Raw genomic sequence first — 19,430 nt, 5'->3', positions numbered from 1 at the left:
AAATTGTGCATTCAGTCAGGACCAAGTCCTTCCCTTTTTTTAAAAAAAAAGAAAGAAAAAAAGAAAAAGTTATGACTGCATTAACAATCTGAGGACCCAGATTGTTGGGGGGGCAATTAAGCTGACTTTGTAAAAAATGCCGATTGGGGAGGGTGGCGAAAGCCCTAATAAGCAGGCATATACATAGAATGAAGGCTATTGCTAAGCACATTGATTTGTGCTTTAAATTGTAAGCCGCCCTGAGTCTTCGGAGAAGGGCGGGATATAAATGGGATTAAAATAAAATAATAAATAAATAAACCTGAACGGAAGGTTAATTCTCCCCGCCCCAGTTATCTTTAAAAAGGGACTTCTCCCTTGGAGGACTTTAAAGTAGGATAATGCACGTGGCTGGGAGGGTCTGCGCTTCCTTTTTTTTTCCTTTTTCGGGGAAGGGTGGGTGGGTTTCAAATCGAGGCCATTCATTATTAGTCCTAATAATCCTCAACTCCATTAGCTGGGCAGACCTGGCCCATCTACCGAGAGGCTGGCAACACTGATTGATGTCTAACGATGCCAACGGAGTTTTTCTCCAAGCCAGCTGTTTTGTTTTGATTTTTTTTTCTGCCCCCCCCCTCCCCTCCCCTCCCCTTCTTCAAGCTGGAAAAAATAAGGGGAGGGGAGGCGGAGGGAGGAAAGCAATAATAACAATGCAAACTAATGAGGTCAGCCCATTGGTCTTGCAAGCTGATTGGGCCGCGGTTTTGTTCCTGTCGGCCAATTAGGAAACAGCACAATTTAAAAAAAAAGACCTGCGCTGTCTTTCATTATTGGACCAGTTCCCGATGTTTAAAAGAAGGGGGGGGGGGGGAAGTGTGCATAAACCCGTTAAAACAATAGGTCGTAAAATGAGTAGCAAAAAAACCGCACCGTACTGTAACACCTCCGTGACCGCCACAAGGTCGGTGAGAGGCTGCAGGCTGGTTTTCATCCTGCAGCTGGTTAGGGAAAAGCATTTCTGAGAACTGATTGGCTGGATTCAGAGGCAACATCTAAGATAAAAGGAGTGGCTGCAAGTAGTTTGTTGGTCTGCAATGTATGGAGCAAATTCTGCCTAGTTTGGGGGGTGGTGGTTATAGGCTTCATTTATGGATTGTTTGGGGGCATGCAAACACCCAGGAAGTTGTGTTAACTGCAGTGACAATCTTGCTCTCTTCTCCTTCCTCACAATCTAGACTGGCACGTCTCAGCAAGCCATGGGGGGGCATTGCTTTTGATTTAGCTTGTGCCAGCCTACCGTACTGTTTCATATTTGCTGGTGTTTACTTCCAGCGTTAGCAAGTTGTGTAAACAGAAGATTGTACAGTTAAGCTGCTGAATTCAATCCTATGGTCTTCATGAATCAAAATCAAAGCATCCCTAACAGATGACTGAATCTGTCTGGTGGAAATAAATAAATCCGTTGCTTTTCCCGTTCATATATTGTACAAGCCATGGATCATCTGTGTTTTGTAAATAAACTGTAATCTGAATGTACCCACCTTGGTTTGCAAACTATGTGGCTCAGGGTGCCACATAGTGTACCAATTCACAAAGGTGGGTAGGTTCACCTCCATCCCAAATGAACCACGTTATGATTTTTGGTACCTATATCCACCCTTCCCAGATTATAGAAGACTAGTGATTTCTTTTCTTACAAATATGATCAGAATTCTACACCAAAATGAATAAATATGTTTTGCCTACAGACCCTGAGAGATTCTCTGGCTTTCGGGGGTTTCAGAAACCTACCCACATTTTTGTACATACAGGTAGATCTCAATTAGTGTTGATAATGAACCCCATGAAATGGTCAAATTATTTGAATTTGCACTATTGAGAGAGATTTCTATGGAATATAGGGCAGCTGGTTACAGCCTGACAGAAACGGACATGAAAAACTTTAGACATATTTTTATAAATGTATTAATGTAACAGCAAAACATTTCACAGAACATACCTACAACTTAAGTTCATCTTTTTAACAAAGTCACAGAGTAGCTTCTTGTTTCTAGAGCAGTTCTAGAAAGCAAAATAAAGACAAAATCTAAATATCACTCCCATCTCTTCTAGTTAGACAGATCCCAGAAAGACTTAAATAATTCAAACGGAAGATACAGTAACTTTATATACTGTATAAAGCTTTCTCCTGTATTCTGCTGTACTTCTTCAAAATGAGCCTTTGCTTTTTTTTTTAGCTTTCCCTTGAAAGGATTCTTCCTTTTGCGCACATTTTAAAATTATCACCATATTTATCAGATCACATCGTATTGCATGCGGATTAGTGTCCCAAACTCCAACTCATAACCCTCACACAGGATTTTGGCTTGTATTAATGCAACCTGATATCAAGGTAGGATTCACACTAAATATCTCATTAATCAAACTTGTGACCAACATTGTACATTCTCCAAGGCTAGGGGGAGCTTCTTTTTGCTTGAAGGGAAGTCAAGATATTAATTCTGCAAACGAATGAAATGCTGATCAGAAACTCTCTGGTTGCACATGAAATTTGAGCGATCAAGAGCTGTCAGACTAATAAAAGTGACAACTGCTTTGTGAGTTTGCAGAAGGCAACTATTACATTTGGGAGGCCTCTGTGAAAATCTTGCCATACATTTCAGGAAATATAGATTGGGTCAGGAAATATAGATTGGTTGCTTCTGCCACAGAGCTGGGCAACATACGGGTTTGGTTATACACAATGCAAGTCAGGAAGGGTGGGAGCTGACTTAATTTCTGCTCAAATGTTGTGAACTCCTTTAATGTTAACAAAAACAGGCCCAAAAGGGAGTCTCCAATTCCTGTTCCCCATTTAAACAAACAAACAAAAAAAAAACCCCAACCAACCACACTGATATTCTGATATGAACGCCCTTTTTAAAAATATCCTAAGACCAGCAAAGTCATCTAAAAACATTGCCTGGCATCTGTGATTAAAGGATGATGAAAAATGTATAAAATATAAATTATTTATCTATTTACTTATATTCTGTCAGAGAATTGAGCAGCAGCTACCCAGGTAAAATCAGAGACACTAACAGGAACTTGTAGTCTTTTAAATATGTACATTTTTTTATTGCTCAACATTGTGCAGAAAAAACAAATGCGAGATAGGGACACAGGAACATCATGAGGTAAATCAAACCCACAGAAGAAAAAGTTGGGAAAAACGGGAAACTCCCCCTCTATACTTAACAGCAACCAATCAGAGTGTAGATTGCCTCATGCATGAGTCATCACTCTCCCATTAATCAACTACAACTGTGTGTTCTGGGCCTATTGCACACTTTACTGTTCCAGCTATTAACAGAGTAGTAAATATCTATAAAAATAAATATCTATAAAAACAAATTATTTATTTATTTAGTTGTATTCCACTTAAGGTAGCAAACATATCCAACACCTCTTCCTTCCTCCTCCTATTTTCCCCACAACAACCCTGTGAGGTAGGTTGGGCTGGGTTGGACTGAGAGTGTGTGAGTGGTCACTGTATCTTCATGATACAGTATCAGGAAGTTGGTTTGCTACACATTGGCAATTGCAGATGTTTATTTGTTTTATTGGTCTTTGTATTTATTGACTTCCAGGTAGTTTGCAACATATTGTAGCCTTTTCTGGATGGAAAAAACCAACAATATCCCCCCCGTTGGAATCCAAAGTAGTACAGCCCGCCTCCCCCCTTTCCTTCTGCCCCACTTGTAAAGCTCCTCGTTTTAAAAAAAAAAAACCTTGTCGCGCCCAGCTCCTCCCGATTTTTTCCGGTTTGAGGCCTGCTGCGCCTGCGCAGTAGGTCTCCCCGCCAGGTGGGCGGGCAAATCCCTGACTTCCTGCTCCGCTTCCCAGCGGCGGGAGAAGATGGCGGCGGCCGGATCGTGGCTGTTCCTGGTGGGGTTGGTGTTGGTGCTCTGCGCCTGCTTGGTGGCTGCGGAGGAGCCGAAGAAGAGCCCCGACAAGCCGGCGAAGAAGAAGAAAGACATTCGGGACTATAACGATGCCGACATGGCGCGGCTGTTGGAGCAATGGGAGGTATAGGCGAAGAGATGGAGGAAGATGAAGAGGGAGAAGAAGCTCCTTAGAAGCCCCCACTGTCCGTTTCCCCCTTTGCTGACCTCTCGGGAGTGAGGCCTGGATTCCTTTGGTTCCACCAAGCAGCCTCAATCCTGGCTAGTGCAATAAGCCGCCATTGGCTAGTGCAGATAACGTGTGCATCCTTAAGCCATGATTTGCAAAGCCCAGGGGTCCCTAAGGTGCTCTTTCACGAGGCAACTGGGCTTTCTTTTTTCTCTTTGAAGACGTTTCGCTTCTCAACCAAGAAGCTTCTTCAGCTCTTGACTGGATGGTGAGGAATGGAGTCAGCATGCAGTCAGAGCTGAAGAAGCTTCTGGGATGAGAAGCGAAATGTCTTCAAAGAAAAAAGTCCACTTACCTCGTGGAAAAAGCACCTTTGGGACAACCGTGACCTGGATGATGGAAAATCTCCATAGACATAAAGCTCAGGGATCATTTCATCCAGTATGGTAAGCCCAAACTAAAAAAAACAACCCTGCATCTCAGGCCATTTAGCAAGGCTGGGGCGGCACTATTTCACAAACACACACACACCGTGCTGCTAAAACCATCCTGGGCATTGGGTGGATCTGGCCATTGTGATCATTTTGCACCCAATCACTTCAGGTTCTGCTTCACTGGGGGGGGGGGAATGTGGGTGGTCTGAAAATGGGAGGGTGCGTTCAATAAATACATGCATTTTATGTATTTATTCAATTTGCCCATCTTGATTGTGTGCCTCTGGGTGGCACACAGCCGATAAACAAAATGGAGATGCTTGTTGAGATGGATGGCTATAGGAATCAAGTAAAATACAAAAGTCAATTTCAAGAATTAATCTCTTTCCACCTGTTTTGTCACCCCTCCAATGCTTCAGTACAAAACCATTAGTTAAACATTAGAAATAAGCGAAATAAGCTTTTCCAGATCTGGTGCTGGGTTAAGCTCGATGTCTGGTTGGCTGAAGGTATGGGTAATTATAATCCTGTACATTTGAAGGGAAGTCTGTTGGGGGAAGCTGGATTATGGTGCGGTATAATTCACACGATTGGCATTGTTTTGTTGGTTTTGCAGGGGTGATGTAATTGATTAACAAATTGAGTGTAAAGGATGCAAAAGGAATAAGCGGGTCCATTTTTTTCAGTAATAGGCTTATATCACTTGGAGATGATTAAGGCCTCTTTCTTTTCAAAGTCTTTTCAAGGTTCTTGTTTTGTTTCAAACACAGGAGGATGATGATATAGAAGAAGGAGATCTTCCTGAGCACAAGCGCCCATCTGCACCGATAGACTTCTCCAAGATTGATCCAGGCAAGCCCGAGAGCATCTTGAAAATGACCAAAAAGGGGAAAACTCTCATGATGTTTGTTACTGTGTCAGGAGGGCCAACTGAGAAGGAGATGGAGCAAATTACAAACCTGTGGCAAGGAAGCCTTTTCAATGCCAATTACGATGTACAGAGGTAAAAGCCTTTAGAGTCGTGTGATTTCTCCCCCTCCTCCCCCGATTTCTTTTTGCTGGAGAAAAAAAAGGAATAGGTAGCATTCTCCTAGTTATAGCTGTGATTCCCTGTGTCCCATTGTAAACATAGCTCATCTTTAGTGCTGGTTGCAATGCTCCATGGTCATGTGACCATGATTCACAATGTGGTGGGTGTTTTTTTTTTGACAGTTTCTGGCAAAAAATGCCCTTAAGAATACATGGATTTACTTAATGACACCTGCAAAAATAAAATCGGGTCTAGTCGTGTGAGTGCCTTGACTTAATGACAGAAATTTCAGACTCCATTATGGTTGTAAGTCAAGGATTACTGAAATAAATTTAACCTGATCCCCATATTTTAAGAATTAATTTATTTGGGGAAGAAAAATCACTTTCCAGGTAAATGAGCCTTGGTGGAGCAGTGGGCTAATGCCTCCTTAAGTAACACCAGCTGCCTGCAATTAGTGCAGGTTCGAGTCCCACCAGGCTCAAGGTTGACTCAGCCTTCCATCCTTCCGAGGTAGGTAAAATGAGGACCCAGGCTGTTGGGGGCAATAAGCTGACTTTGTAATAATGCCGCTTGGGTGTGTGTGTGAAAGCCCTAATAAGCAGGCATATACATAGAATGAAGGCTACTGCTAAGCTTGTAAGCCGCCCTGAGTCTTCGGAGAAGGGCGGGATATAAATGGAATTTTTTAAAAAATGTAGTATTTTATCAACTGAGCACTATACATTTGTGTATGTAGCTAGTTTTCCTCTCCAGTGTTTTTTCTCTGATCTAAATTGAAACCTGCATGCATTTTCTGGGGAGCAAACCTTGGTGCAAGGGTTGTGCACTTCTTTGTTTCACTTTGTGTGAAATGAATACATATTTTTACCTCTGGGAGAGGGGTCATACATTATATGCCCTAAATAACTGGGGTTGATTGCAGTTGGATTTTAAGCACTAATCCAGTCTTGCCATAGGTCTGTTTTAGGTTATTCAGACAATACTATTTCCACACAGGTTTGATGCAGATGTTTAGTATTTTACTTTGAAGTACCACAGGATGTGTGTGTAGTAATAGCTTTTAAGTCATCACATTGAAAAACAGTAGCTTTTATGTCGTCACATTACTGAAATAGCTTCCTATCTATCTATCTCATTCCAAACTTGTATATAAGACTCCATTTAAACCAGTGGAAAAAGTCTTAAAAAGGTAAAAAAAAAGTATTGTATGCTGTAATAAATCCCAGTTTGAGCACCGTTTACTTTTTTAAAAACGCAGGTGTGCCAGTTAACACTTGAATATCCAGATTCTGGATTTATTTATTAATCATATTTATATGACCGCCCATCTCACACAAACTCTGGATAGCACATGACCATATTTCTGGATTTCTGCCTCCTGAAATGTAGTTTAGAAACGACTAACCGCATATCTTCTAAAATCTAGGTTCATTGTGGGTTCAAACCGTGCCATCTTTATGCTGCGTGATGGAAGCTACGCGTGGGAGGTCAAAGACTTTCTGGTAAATCAAGAGAGATGTGAAGATGTTACTTTGGAAGGTCAAGTCTACCCTGGTAAAGGAGGCACAGGAAAAGAAAAAAATAAACTGAAGCCTGACAAATCCTCCAAGAAAAAAGACGTCAAACCTGGAACCGTTACAGAGAGCAACCATGCAAGCAGAGTAAAAGAAGATCTTTGATAAATGCACTGAAATACTGTAAAAGAGATTTGGAACATCTCAGAAAGAGAAAACGGGGTTGGTTTTGCAAGTTTCAAAGCATTAATGGTTAAGGGAGCAGTTTACTTATTAATGGGTGGCATTCATTGAGAAACAGCAGTCGGTGGTTAATGGCTGTGGGCTCCTTATATTCAATCAACCATTAAGCCTCCACTCCCTGTCAGTATTATGGGCTGTGTCCAGGGGATGAGAAGGATGGTTGAGGGGGGGTCTCCACTTGGGAAGCTGATTTTTCCCAGTGGTATTGCAGACGACTCAATAGAATAGGGAGAAGGAAAAGCAAAACTTAGAAGCCGCCTGATTTCTCAATATTGTGATTAATCCAAATGAACGATTACACTTTCACTGCATCTTAAAATTTGTAACTTGAGATTTGTCACTGATTATACCAAAACAGATCCACAGCGACTGTAGTTGATTTGCTTCTAAAGTACTGATAATCCAGTATTCTGCACCGAAATGGGAATAAAATTTTCTGTTAATTAGCTAATCGCACTAAATCAATTAATGTACTTATCGATAGTGTAAAAAGGGAAGAAGAATACCCACAGATACGGTCCAGTTGATTGCCAAAATAAGATGTGTGGGAATGTAGTATGTTTTTTCTGCGATAAACCTATCCATGCAAATGGATATATTACAGGTTGCGTTGTTTTCTTCTAAGATGTTAACAGAAAAAGTTCAAGTTTGCGGCCATTGTGTTGGATTTCATTTTGCTGTTACAGTTCTATATTCAGTGCCATGAAAAATGTGCAATACTTGGCAGGTTTTTTTCTTTAAATGATTTTTTTTAAGGTAACTAAAAAAAAGTTGCTGTCTGTGTGAATGCTTCTTCCAAAACTTCAATAAATTTCTATAATTTTTTTCAGAAGAGATTGCTATTTGGAATTCTTTATTCTCTTACTCTGGTATCTGATGTCAGCCCAGACTATCCACATGGTGGTGCTCTCTGTATGCCACATAACAGGAAATGTCCTTGTTTTGAAATCTGGCTAATGTAATGTGTAACTCTCTTCCAGAAGCTAAGCCTGTTTTAACAAATTGACATTTTACACATGAAGGTTGTTCTATAAAAGCTTTGCTGCTTTGAACTTTGGATGGTGATTGGAGTGATAATTTACTGTTTTTTCCTTGATGTTAAATTTATCTGCTGCTTCTCTCTATTCCCCCCCTTGATTTTATTTTTGAAAGAGTTTTTCTGGCATTCAGTTCACAAGAACAAGGACAAATAGGTGCATTATTGCTCCAGCAAGTCACAAGATTTCTCCTGGGGTGAAATGGTGCTGCTTAAAGAAAGGCAAAATACTTTGCTTTGTATTTTTTTAAGACCTCGAATGAGAAGCCAAAGGCAAGATTAGAAACATGCCTGATAGTGTTTGTTTGCATGAAGGATAAATTTATTGTCGGCTATTTTGGATTGTTTGTGAAATGGGATTCCAAATCCTGAGTTCCGGTGCAAGACTTTTGTCAACCAGTGTAACCAAGAGAGGGAAAAATGGCAGAATGGCAGAACCATCTGTAAGGTAGCAGAAAAAGCAGCTTCAACATATTAACAATTATATAAAGAGCTTTTTTTTTCCCCAAGGGGCAGTGTGCCGACTTTTGAAATAGATCTGCAAACATCCCAAAGGTGCTTTTTCCAAAAGGCAACTGGGCTGTCTTGGTTTTTTTTCTTTGGAAAAAAAAATCTAATTGAAAAAGTTTGTTGGATGAGAAGCGAAACTTTTTCAAAGAAAAAAAAAGCAAGACAGGTTGCTTTTTGGAAAAAGCCCCTTTGTGACAACCTGGATGACTGAGAATCTCCATGGACATTTAGATGTGCGAACATTTAACGATGCCTTCATCTGCCTTGTATTTTTTTAAATCTACATTGGGTTTGTGAGAGACAGAGAGACACCAACGTATTTGAAGGGGACAAGGTTGGAAATGTAGATAAGTCATGGTTTAGTGATGATAATTGGGACTGGTAACTTGGTTATTAAATGAAGTGGTCACTAGTGACTGCTTACAGTCTTACTTCAGCTTTCCCTTGCTTTGTAAGATTTTTAAATGGGAGGATTGGTTGTAAAATTACTTTTTCATCACTGTTCAAACTACAAACGATGACTGCCCAAGGCAGTTGTTAAACTACGACTATCTACACTTTTCTTTCTATATTATGAAATACATAAGAGCATCAGTCTTTTTTTTCTACAGAAAAAAAGGCTTCCAGTGTCAAAGATGTGGTCACTATTAAGAGCTGTTAATAATCTGTTTTATGCATATTCATTTTTTTCTTCATCCCCCACGCCTTCAGAACTGATGAAGCTTCTTGGATGAGAAGCGAAATATTTTCTTCCTCCTCAAGGAAAAAAGTTCAGTTGCCTTTTGAAGAAAGAAAAAAAAAACTCCTTTGAAACAGCTTTGCAATCTTGTTTACCAGCTTCCATTGAAGAACTCCACTAAGCACATTAATTTGTGCTTAGATTGTAAGCCGCCCTGAGTCTCCGGAGAAGGGCGGGATATAAATGGGATTAAAATAAATAAAATAAATAAAGAACAAGCATAAGATAGATGGAAGACTGCTGTATTAGCTTGTGTTGGCCCAGCTCATCAGCCTGTGGTTGACTAAATCAAGTTCACTCAGTTAACCCAGTTGTTTAGGCTTGCATGAGAGGCTGACATACAAACCAGGATAGTACCATATTCTAGCAATGCCTGTTGTGCAAATCCAGCCACAGCTAGGATTTATAGAACGTCTCATGGTTAGGAAGTAGAAGCTGCTTCTCAGCGACGTTTTAGCCCTTTTGTTTCCCAAGGTAATTTCTTTCAATTAGGGCCACAGACCAAAAAGATTGGGGTTTCTTTGGCTTATGTGGGCTGCTTAAAATACCAAAAGGGAATCTTAACTGTTTGGGAATTGGGACTGTAGAAGTGAGTCACATCTAAGTAAACAGTGAACAGAATGCCAGTTTACATAGAACAGGGTGAAGACTGTGGTTGCATTCCTTACTTTCACCAACTGCTTGGAAGGAGGTGCCCAAATGCAGCTTTTCATTATTTTATTTATTTCATTAAATGTTTATGCCGCTCATCTCTCCTATATGGTGACTCTGGGGGGCTTTTTAAACGTGTCCTTCATTCAAACGGTGAGAAATTGCTCTTGATACTTTTGCTGTGGCATGTTAGTTTTTGGTTTTTTAAAAAAGTTTTTAAAGGGATGCTTCGTATGCATAGATCAGACATGTCAAACACAAGGCCCGGGGGCCGGATCCGGCCCGCGAAGTGGTTTCATGTGGCCCGCGAAGCCATCCTGGAAACAGTGAGGGAACGGCCCCCGCTGCCTTGGCCCTGGCCCAGAGACCCTCCTCCTGCAAGAGACCCTCAGATCTGTCCCACTCCTGCCCAGGCCCCCATAGGCACCCTCGATGCGAATGATGTAGAGCTGGCCACGCCCACCCAGTAGGCCATACGCACTCTAGCCACGCCCACCCAGTAGGCCACGCCCACCCTGGCCATACCCACCCAGCCCCCTGAGGGCAACCGCAATGCTGATGCGGCCCTCAATGAAATTGAGTTTGACACCCCTGACATAGATGAAGCACAAAAAGTAAATAATTTTTTCACTCTTAAGTGTAGAGAATGGGATGAAAGGTATCTTAGTAGTTTAGCATCATAAAGTCACCAAGCAGGGATAAACAATTGTCAAATTGTGTTGAATTGTTTATTTCAATAAACTGGGTATTCCAAACCACAAAACGTTAAGTTGTAAGTGAAAACATTTGGAAACGAGAGGTGTATCGTATTTTTTTTTTAAAAAAAAGGATTTCTGTCAAGCGACCGTGTGCCACACCTGCGGCCATTAAAAAATTTCAACTGCAAAGAGAGCACTCCCTACATTTTTTATTTTATTTTTTGGCAAACACCCCACCCCCCGCCTTCCCCCACCGTTGTATCATCTTTGCTCTCTTCGGTTATAACCCTTTTTGTGCCTTTGCAATAAATAAATATATCATTCCCCCGTCAAGATTATTATCATTTTTTTTTCTTTAAAAAATATACAAAATGCTGTACATCTTGTTCCGAAAAAGGACCAGCTATTTCGGGTTAAAAAAATTTGAACTGACATACGGACAAAAAACAAAAGATCATGTAAAGTGGACTGTTAAATGAAACAACTTGCTGTGGATATCACTTCAGGAAAGTCCCGGTTCAAAGAACGTAAATGGTCAGTTGGATGTCGGAAACCTTAAAAGGGTCACTCTCGACTTACAGCCATTCATTTAGTGACTGTTCAAAGTCACAACACTGCAAAAAGTGGCTTATGACCGTTTTTCAGGCTTAAGACCGTTGCAGTATCCCCAGGGTCGCGTGATCAAAATTTGGATGCTTGGCAACTGATTCATACTTAAGACGGCTGCAGTGTCATGGGGTCGTGTGACCGTCTTTTGTGACCTGTCAAGCAAAGTCAGATTCACCTAACAATTGCGGCAGGAAAGGTCATAAAAGGGGGCAAAATTCATTGAGCAGATGTCTCAGCAACAGAAATGTTGGACTCAATTGCAGTCTTAAGTTGAGGACTACCTGTACAGAAGGGCACAAGCTGGAGGCTCTTGGGTTAAAACTGCCCTTAATTACTATCACCATTGTACAATATTCCCCCTCAAGGGCTTTTGAGATTTTTATTTGCTGATCCAGGAATGTGGGCAGGGGGCGTATACATAGCCCTGTTTGCCTATAGCTCAGTATAGTTTCAATTATTATTAAATATGCGTACGAGGGAAGAAGTAACAAGTTTCAGGCTAGGAAAAGGGTAGGGATTCCTCTTTAGCCAAATATATCCTGTACATTCCAAGTAATTGTTTCATGAACGACGACTTCCTATGACGGGATCTCCATGGTCTTGTCGTGTGAGATTCCCACCATCTCAGCAACAGCTTTAATGCAACTGGCAAACTTAACACTATCCTCGCGTTTGAATGAGACAAGAAACGGCGTCTGTAAAATTCCCCCTCTTGTTCACCCTGCACGGTGCCCGTTAACCAGTCTAGCAATACTGGCCACCTCTTGACATTTGGCAGTTCTTGCTAGCTGTGCATATTGGCTTTAGCTTACACTTCCTTATTTACATAGCCAGCAGTACCACGTAAAAGTGGGATTCATTTCCTGAGTCTGCGTTTGAACATTCAAGATGAGTGAAAGGCTGAACTGGAGAAGAAGAAGAAGAAGAAGCACCTTCTGCACGTCCAAAGAATTCAGGACCACAGTGATCTACGAATCAACCAAGAGGTGGCCATGGTGCTTCATAGAATTGAGATGAGACAAGATGAGACCATTTTTAAAAAAAAAACAACAACCAACAACAACAACAACAACAAAAACTGTTGCCCTGAACCTGCTGGCAGGACACGGAATCTGTTAGTAATCAAACAGATCAAACCAAGTGGACTCGTTTGATCAAGGAATGTTGGTTGTTCAAAGCGAAGGCTTATTTACAGTTAACTTCTCTCTTATGTACAGCAACAAAATATATTACATCTTCGAAAAGCCATCATTCCTCTCATCCTTTTTTTTCCCCTCTGGAGGGTGTCTTCAAAGAGAGATGCTTTCTCAGAGTTTCATTTTCTTGACCACGGGAACAGGCAGTGCTTGGAAGATTCTCACGGCCTCCTCATTGGTCTCCAGCTTGATCCAGAAAGGCTGGAAGCTGCCCTTGTAGCCAACAAAAGCCATTTTATCTATAGATAGATAGACAGACAGATAGATAGATAGATAGATAGATAGATAGATAGATAGATAGATAGATGATAGATAGAAAATAAATAAATAAATAAATAAATAAATAAATAAATAAATAAATAAATAAATAAATAAGAGTCTGCAGTGAGCAAAACTGATCCGGGACACCAATACTCTGCAGAGAGTGTTTTTCAGCATCATCAGAGGCCGTTCCCATGAGTGCCACACCTTAAGCCAGCAGCATCTTTTCCTGAGAATATGCATGTGGCTTTCTCTTCCTTTGCCCTATCAAGAACCTTTTGGAGATCATAACCAAAAGCATCAAATAGAAGAAGAATTGACTGGTCGTTATTTTTTTGCATATTGAAGGTGGTTGATCCTTTCCATCTCCACACTTCAATTAAACTATGAACAGCCCTTTCCCCCCGGTTTAATGGAGATTAGATTTTTTTTTCTAAAGTGAGTGGGATGAATAGCAGTTGAACATGTTGCCATTCTGCATTTGGTGATGCAGAATTTCTAGGAATGTTCTGAGTATGGAGAACCTGGTGCTTTTTAAAGTCTTTTCTCTCTCAGATGACCACATTGGGAAAGATGGAGCTGATGTGTGGAATACTTGAAATCCCTCTCAAATGCACTTTACGTTCAGTAAAAATGTAGTATCTTTGAGGGCTTTTCCATCCAAGTTTACTTTTCTGATGCAGAAACTATACAATCTTTGCTGCTCGAGAACCTAGGATTTCTAGACTGATTGTATTTGAAGCACAGATGAATTTTATAACTAATATTCATTCTTTGGTGGGGTGGGACTGCCTTTGAGTCTGTCTTGATTCCTGATGGCTGCCTGGATAAGTCCTTGGTAAGTTGCCAAGGTAAGTTCATGGCAAAATTTCAGAAGTGGTTTGCCTTTGTCTCCATGCTTGGGCTGAGAGAGACTGACTAGCCCAAGGTCAACCAGCTAGGTAAAGGTAAAGGTAAAGGTTCCCCCGCACACGCATGTCGTTTCCAACTCTAGGGGCCGGTGCTCATCTCCGTTTCAAAGCCGAAGAGCCAGCGCTTGTCCGAGGACGTCTCCGTGGTCACATGGCCGGCATGACTAGACGCCAAAGGCGCACGGAATGCTGTTACCTTCCCACTGGAGTGGTCCCTATTTTTCTCCTTGCTTTTTTACGTGCTTTCGAACTGCTAGGTTGGCAGAAGCTGGGACGAGTAACGGGCGCTCACTCTGCTACGCGGCACTCAGGATTCGACCCGCCAAACTGCCGACCTTCTGATCGACAAGCTCAGCATCCTAACCCACTGAGCCACCGCGTCCCTTGCTTGGGCTGAGAGAGACTGACTGGCCCAAGGTCAACCAGCTAGCTTCATGCTAAAGGTGGGACTAGATTTCACAGGCTGGTTTGCCTGCTGCTTTCACCACTACACCAAACTGGCTCTCCATATTAAACCATCCTAAAAGAAATTACTGAATTTTTGGCTAGAAAAAGGGAAAGCTAAAAACTCTGTGTTACAGAAAGGCACTCTCCTCTCCAAAGCTTCCTTGCATTAAGGATTTCAACAGTTCACCAAAATGAAATATTTGGAGTATTTTCAGATGTTAAAAAAAAACAGACAGAAAATTCTTAATGGTTTTACCATCTCTTTTTTTTCTCTACTAGCCTTCTGTGTGAAAAGACACAGGGCAGTAAGAAAAAAAAATGATCTGAAAAGAGCAGCCATAGGAGAGCAAAACTGGCTACAAAAAGTGCTCTTCACAAAGTCAGCCATAACAGAAATATAGCACATGTCATACCATATTTTCTGATATTAATAATGCATTACCTTTCAGTTTAAAGCCTGGTTTTGCTCCAAGTGTCTCCAGGACTTTGGTCCATGGACTTTTTGAAACAAACCTTCCTTTTGAAGTCATCACCACTATAGAACTAGAAGAAGGCAGAAAAAAAATTACAGGCATCATTTGATTGAATCGAGTTGTTCGCCAAAAACTGATGAACCGAACAGCCGTACTACGGTCATTGTCATAAAAACCCACAGAATTTAACAAGAGTTTTCCTTTCTCCAATCACCCCAAACCTGCTCAGTAAGCCTATTTAAATCTGATTAATTTATTGTGGACGTTCTTTTGATTGTTGATTATACTGATGAATAATTCTGGTGCTAGAGGCAGGTTGCGTACTGCAGTGTGCATGATTTTACAAGCATGCCTTCTTTCTGAAAGCCTTTGTTTCTAGTTAACTTACTTGTTTCGAATGTTGTTGACATAATTGATGATCTGAGCTGGGATTCCTTGTAGAATAAGATTTCTGAAACTCTTCCGGTCAACAACTTTTCCCTCGTGACCGTCAATCACCACTACTTGAATACCCTCTTCAGAAAGATAGAAGGACTTGCCATCAACCTACAGAAAAGGAAGGGATTATTAACGATAAGAATTGAGGCCTTTGAACTCTGGTGCTGGAGAAGACTCCTGTGAGTCACTTGGACTGCAAGGCAATCAAACCGGTCTGTCCTAGAGGAGATCAACCCTGACTGCTCTTTAGAAGGCCAGATCCTGAAGCTGAAACTCAAATCCTTTGGCCACCTAATGAGAAGGTAGGACTCACTGGAGAAGAGCCTAATGCTGGGAAAGATCGAGGGCAATAGAAGAAGGGGACGACAGAGAATGAGGTGGCTGGATGGAGTCACTGAAGCAGTAGGTGTGAGCTTAAATGGACTCCAGAAGATGGTAGAGGACAGGAAGGCCTGGAGGAACATTGTCCATTGGGTCGCGATGGGTCGGACATGACTTCGCAACTAACAACAACAACAATTAACGATAATCTCAGTAAAGCATCTCTCTACTTATTAGTGCATATCTTAACCGCAGCAAGACTGGCAGATGCCCAAAAATGGAAAAGAAAGGAAACAGCCACTGAAGAAGAAATAATAGATAAAATTTTAGCCTGCACTGAAAGGGACAGGTTAACCCTAGAGATGAAAAATAAGAACGAAACAGAGTATTATGAAATTTGGCAAAATCTGTACAATTGGTTAGAGCAGGGGTGTCAAACTCAATTTCATTGAGGGCCGCATCAGCATTGCGGTTGCCCTCAGGGGGCCGGGTGGGTGTGGCCTGGGTGGGCGTGGCCTACTAGGTGAGCGTGGCTAGAGTGCGTATGGCCTACTGGGTGGGCGTGGCCAGCTCTACATCGTTCTCATCAAGGGTGCCTATGGGGGCCTGGGCAGGAGTGAGACAGATCTGAGGGTCTCTGGCAGGAGGAGGGTCTCTGGGCCAGGGCCAAGGCAGGGGGGCCGTTCCCTCACTGTTTCCAGGATGGCTTCACGGGCCACATGAAACCACTTCACGGGCTGGATCCGGCCCCCGGGCCTTGTGTTTGACATGTCTGGGTTAGAGTTAAGGAGGATCGTTGAGATGACCATTGTTTGATTGGTTGATAATGTAAGGCTTTCTTATTAGCACCTATATAATGGACACAACTGAGTAAATATAACGCTGAGGACTGAATGACAGTTTACTAAAAAAATCGACAGATGTTATATGTACAGTCTGTTATACTCTGTCCTGTTATAGACTGTATTTTAGGTTTTTGTTATTTCTTTCTGTAACATAAGATAATACTAACAGTAGTGTTGTAGCTAGGGAAGTTGAATCATGTCCACTTTTGTTTTTAAATGTATATTTAATAAAATTTTCTAAAAAAACAAAAAACCCTACAGAAGAGGAAAAAGCGATCCTTAACATCCTCCAAGAATGGAGGTTTGGAAAAAAATGGCTGCTTGTTCTGAACGCTTTCTTTGATGCTTCATTTTGGATTTATGTGGACTGCTTACAGAATTCTAAATTGAACCCAAGACGAACATCCTTATATAAAAATAAATTAGCAAGTTAATAAGCATTTTTTTTAAAAAAAAACAACAAACATATATGGGGAGCAATCACTTACTGAGATGTAGGCAAAGTCATCCTTGAGATGATAATATTTGGTTTTGTAGCTGTCTATCTTCAGTTCTACAAAATGATCCTTCTTGTTCTATTTTTTTTAAAAAGAAAGAAAGAAAATGGCGTTTACATCTGATCTTCAAGGATTTTCTAAAGAAACTTGGAATATTGAATCAGATCTGCACAATTTATGGCCTTGCTTTGAAGGCCTCATGGGCAAGATTCCAATAAACCTCTTTGCTTTCCTTCTGTGGTGTAAAATTAGAAACTTTCACTCAGGTGGAAGACGATATAATAGACTGAAATGTTATTAACACTACAAAACTAAAGCTAATCATGAGAAAATCCTCTTGGCTTAGATGATCCAGGACTGGGGTTTAGTTCTGTAACTGTGTTCACATGTTATGCTGAACCACAAACTGGTTATATGGTTTCAGCCTGCATGGTTAGTTCTTGAGTCAGTGGCTTGGGCGGACTGGAACATTTTATTAATTGAGCAAACAAGTATTTAATTAACCATGGCTAAAGGATATTGAGTAAATACAGAATATGTCAGATAGGATCCCCTGTCAATAAACCTCTCTGCCAACATATGAGGAAAGTTTCTCTACTGAAGCCAACAACACTAAGAGAGACTCAAATCCAGGCCCCCAGGCTTAACATATTCTGAAGCTTTCACTAGAGTAGGAGTCTTCAAACTTGGCCCTTTTATGACTTGTGCCTGACTGAAGAATTCTGGGAGTTGAACTCCACAAGTCATAAAAGGGCCAAGTTTGAAGACCCCTGCACTAGAGTCAAAACAAAGCCTTGAAAATCCAGGAGAGAGATTCCCCCAAGGAAATTACACAAGTAAATAAGTAAATCAGTGTACCATGTGTGCACTTGGCAGTTTTTTGGGCATCGGCACGTCCACTGTTGGCTTCTCGGCATATTTTGGATAAGCTAAAACTTCACAGTCACTGGTACCAGTTTGCTTAGGGATATTGGCTTTGATCCTGATCCGTTCACAGCCTCGGATGGAACAGAACGCAAATGGCTCCTTCTCGTGCTGAGCTTTCAGTTTGAGAAATAACAACCTATTAAAAGAAAAAAAATGAAGGCGAGAGTTGAAGAGCCATGATTAAGGGCATGATATACTCATAATAATCTAAATAGGACACAACTCTTCCTGCCAGTGGCAAAGATGTAACTCCACAGGTACTGTCCAGTGGAGATGCACATCTTTTTTCCTTCTACCGGGAGCCTGTATCCATAAGGGATAAGTGTCAATGCTGCTAACATCGGACGTTCTTGCTTTGACAATGTATGGAGATGCAGCTATTTTCCTTCTTATGTTTTACTCTTAGAATTAGAGTTAGAATTAGATGATACTGCGGGGGAGGAGGAGGAATGCACATGGGAGTTAGTTAGACATAACAATATTGTAACAATGTGAGAAGCAAGGTGTGTTGTTTTTTTAAATAAGAGATGATAAGAAATGGCAGGTTGGAGAACTGGAGGGAAAGCCTGCATTTCAAACTAATTGGAGAATGTGATTTATGACTGTTAATTGGAGGAGGGAATTGTGCTTGATACTATGTGTTCAGGGAAGGGGAATTCAGTTTTTGGCTTCAACTATGTAAGTGCCGATATTATGCTACTCAAATAAAGATTCTTTAAGGTAAACAATGCCTCCAAGTTCTTTGAAGAGTTTCATCTGTTGGAACCACGACATTAGGATTGATTGTTTTCTTTGGGGGAGGAGGGACTGAAAGGGACAGGCCTCTACGATTTTAAACCAAATACTCTTCCGGTTTGTGCGAGTTCCCATTCTCTTTTAGATGGCAAAGAACAACTCTGGACAAGTGTGAAAAACAGCTCTCTCCATGTTCTCATGAACATTTTTTAAAAAACCAGTGAAGGTAGATGCAACTAACGTATTGTCCCATGGAATGAAGAGGTTAAGACTGCTGTGTGACAAAGTTTCAAGGCCACATGTGGTATTGTTTTTCTTGTTGAGGATGTTCCCATCAAAAAGGATGGCAATGGGCAGGATTTGAACAAAGAAGAAGTCATAGGGATGACTTAGCTTGTCATGCATTCAAATCCAATCAGAAACATCTCTTTCTACCCCAAGCCCAGGAAAATTTGAGAATATTTGTTAATTCCTTACCCAGTGTCTTCATCCCAATAGTAATAGCCTTTGGTAGGATATCGATATTCAAGTTTGTCCATTTGAAGAGCTGGATAGAACACCCCAGTTTTGTAGGTTTTCTTCAAAAGGCGATTGTGAATATCTGAGAGAATGGAAAATGTTGTCCCTTTAGGATAACAAAATCCAACTTGGATCCAGTCATTCCTAAATAAATAAAAGGAAAATAAGCATTACTAAAAACAAAAAGTTCAACCCCAAATCTCATGACTATGACTTTTCTGGAACATGCCACAAGCCAAGTCAAATATTTAGCTTTTTTTAAAAAAGTGATTCTTTCCATGCTGGCTTAAAAGCTTAGATG

At 41.1% G+C, this 19,430-nt stretch overlaps 2 protein-coding genes across 2 annotated transcripts in view; one reads left to right on the top strand and one right to left on the bottom strand.

Annotated features, from left to right (window-relative positions):
• The first annotated feature begins 3,859 nt into the window (after positions 1–3,859).
• Positions 3,860–8,148, top strand: MESD (mesoderm development LRP chaperone). The gene is made up of 3 exons (XM_081336989.1): positions 3,860–4,047; positions 5,297–5,529; positions 6,986–8,148. The coding sequence occupies exons 1-3, from the start codon at positions 3,877–3,879 to the stop codon at positions 7,236–7,238; spliced, it is 657 nt and encodes a 218-aa protein (XP_081193115.1). The 5' UTR covers positions 3,860–3,876; the 3' UTR covers positions 7,239–8,148.
• Positions 8,149–11,184: 3,036 nt separating this feature from the next.
• The window catches only part of CEMIP (cell migration inducing hyaluronidase 1), a 134,923-nt gene continuing 126,677 nt past the window's right edge, over positions 11,185–19,430 (bottom strand). The window contains exons 24-29 of the mRNA XM_081337224.1: positions 19,088–19,273; positions 17,807–18,011; positions 16,940–17,026; positions 15,236–15,393; positions 14,817–14,917; positions 11,185–12,994 (exon numbers count right to left, since the gene is read on the bottom strand). Of these exons, the coding sequence (XP_081193350.1) occupies positions 12,867–12,994; positions 14,817–14,917; positions 15,236–15,393; positions 16,940–17,026; positions 17,807–18,011; positions 19,088–19,273 (865 nt within the window). The 3' untranslated portion in view covers positions 11,185–12,866. The remainder of the gene's footprint in view (positions 12,995–14,816; positions 14,918–15,235; positions 15,394–16,939; positions 17,027–17,806; positions 18,012–19,087; positions 19,274–19,430) is intronic.

This window comes from Vipera berus, assembly GCF_964194415.1.
Source record: "Vipera berus genome assembly, chromosome: 12".
Lineage (NCBI taxonomy): Eukaryota > Metazoa > Chordata > Lepidosauria > Squamata > Viperidae > Vipera > Vipera berus.
This window is presented reverse-complemented; position numbering and strand designations above follow the sequence as displayed.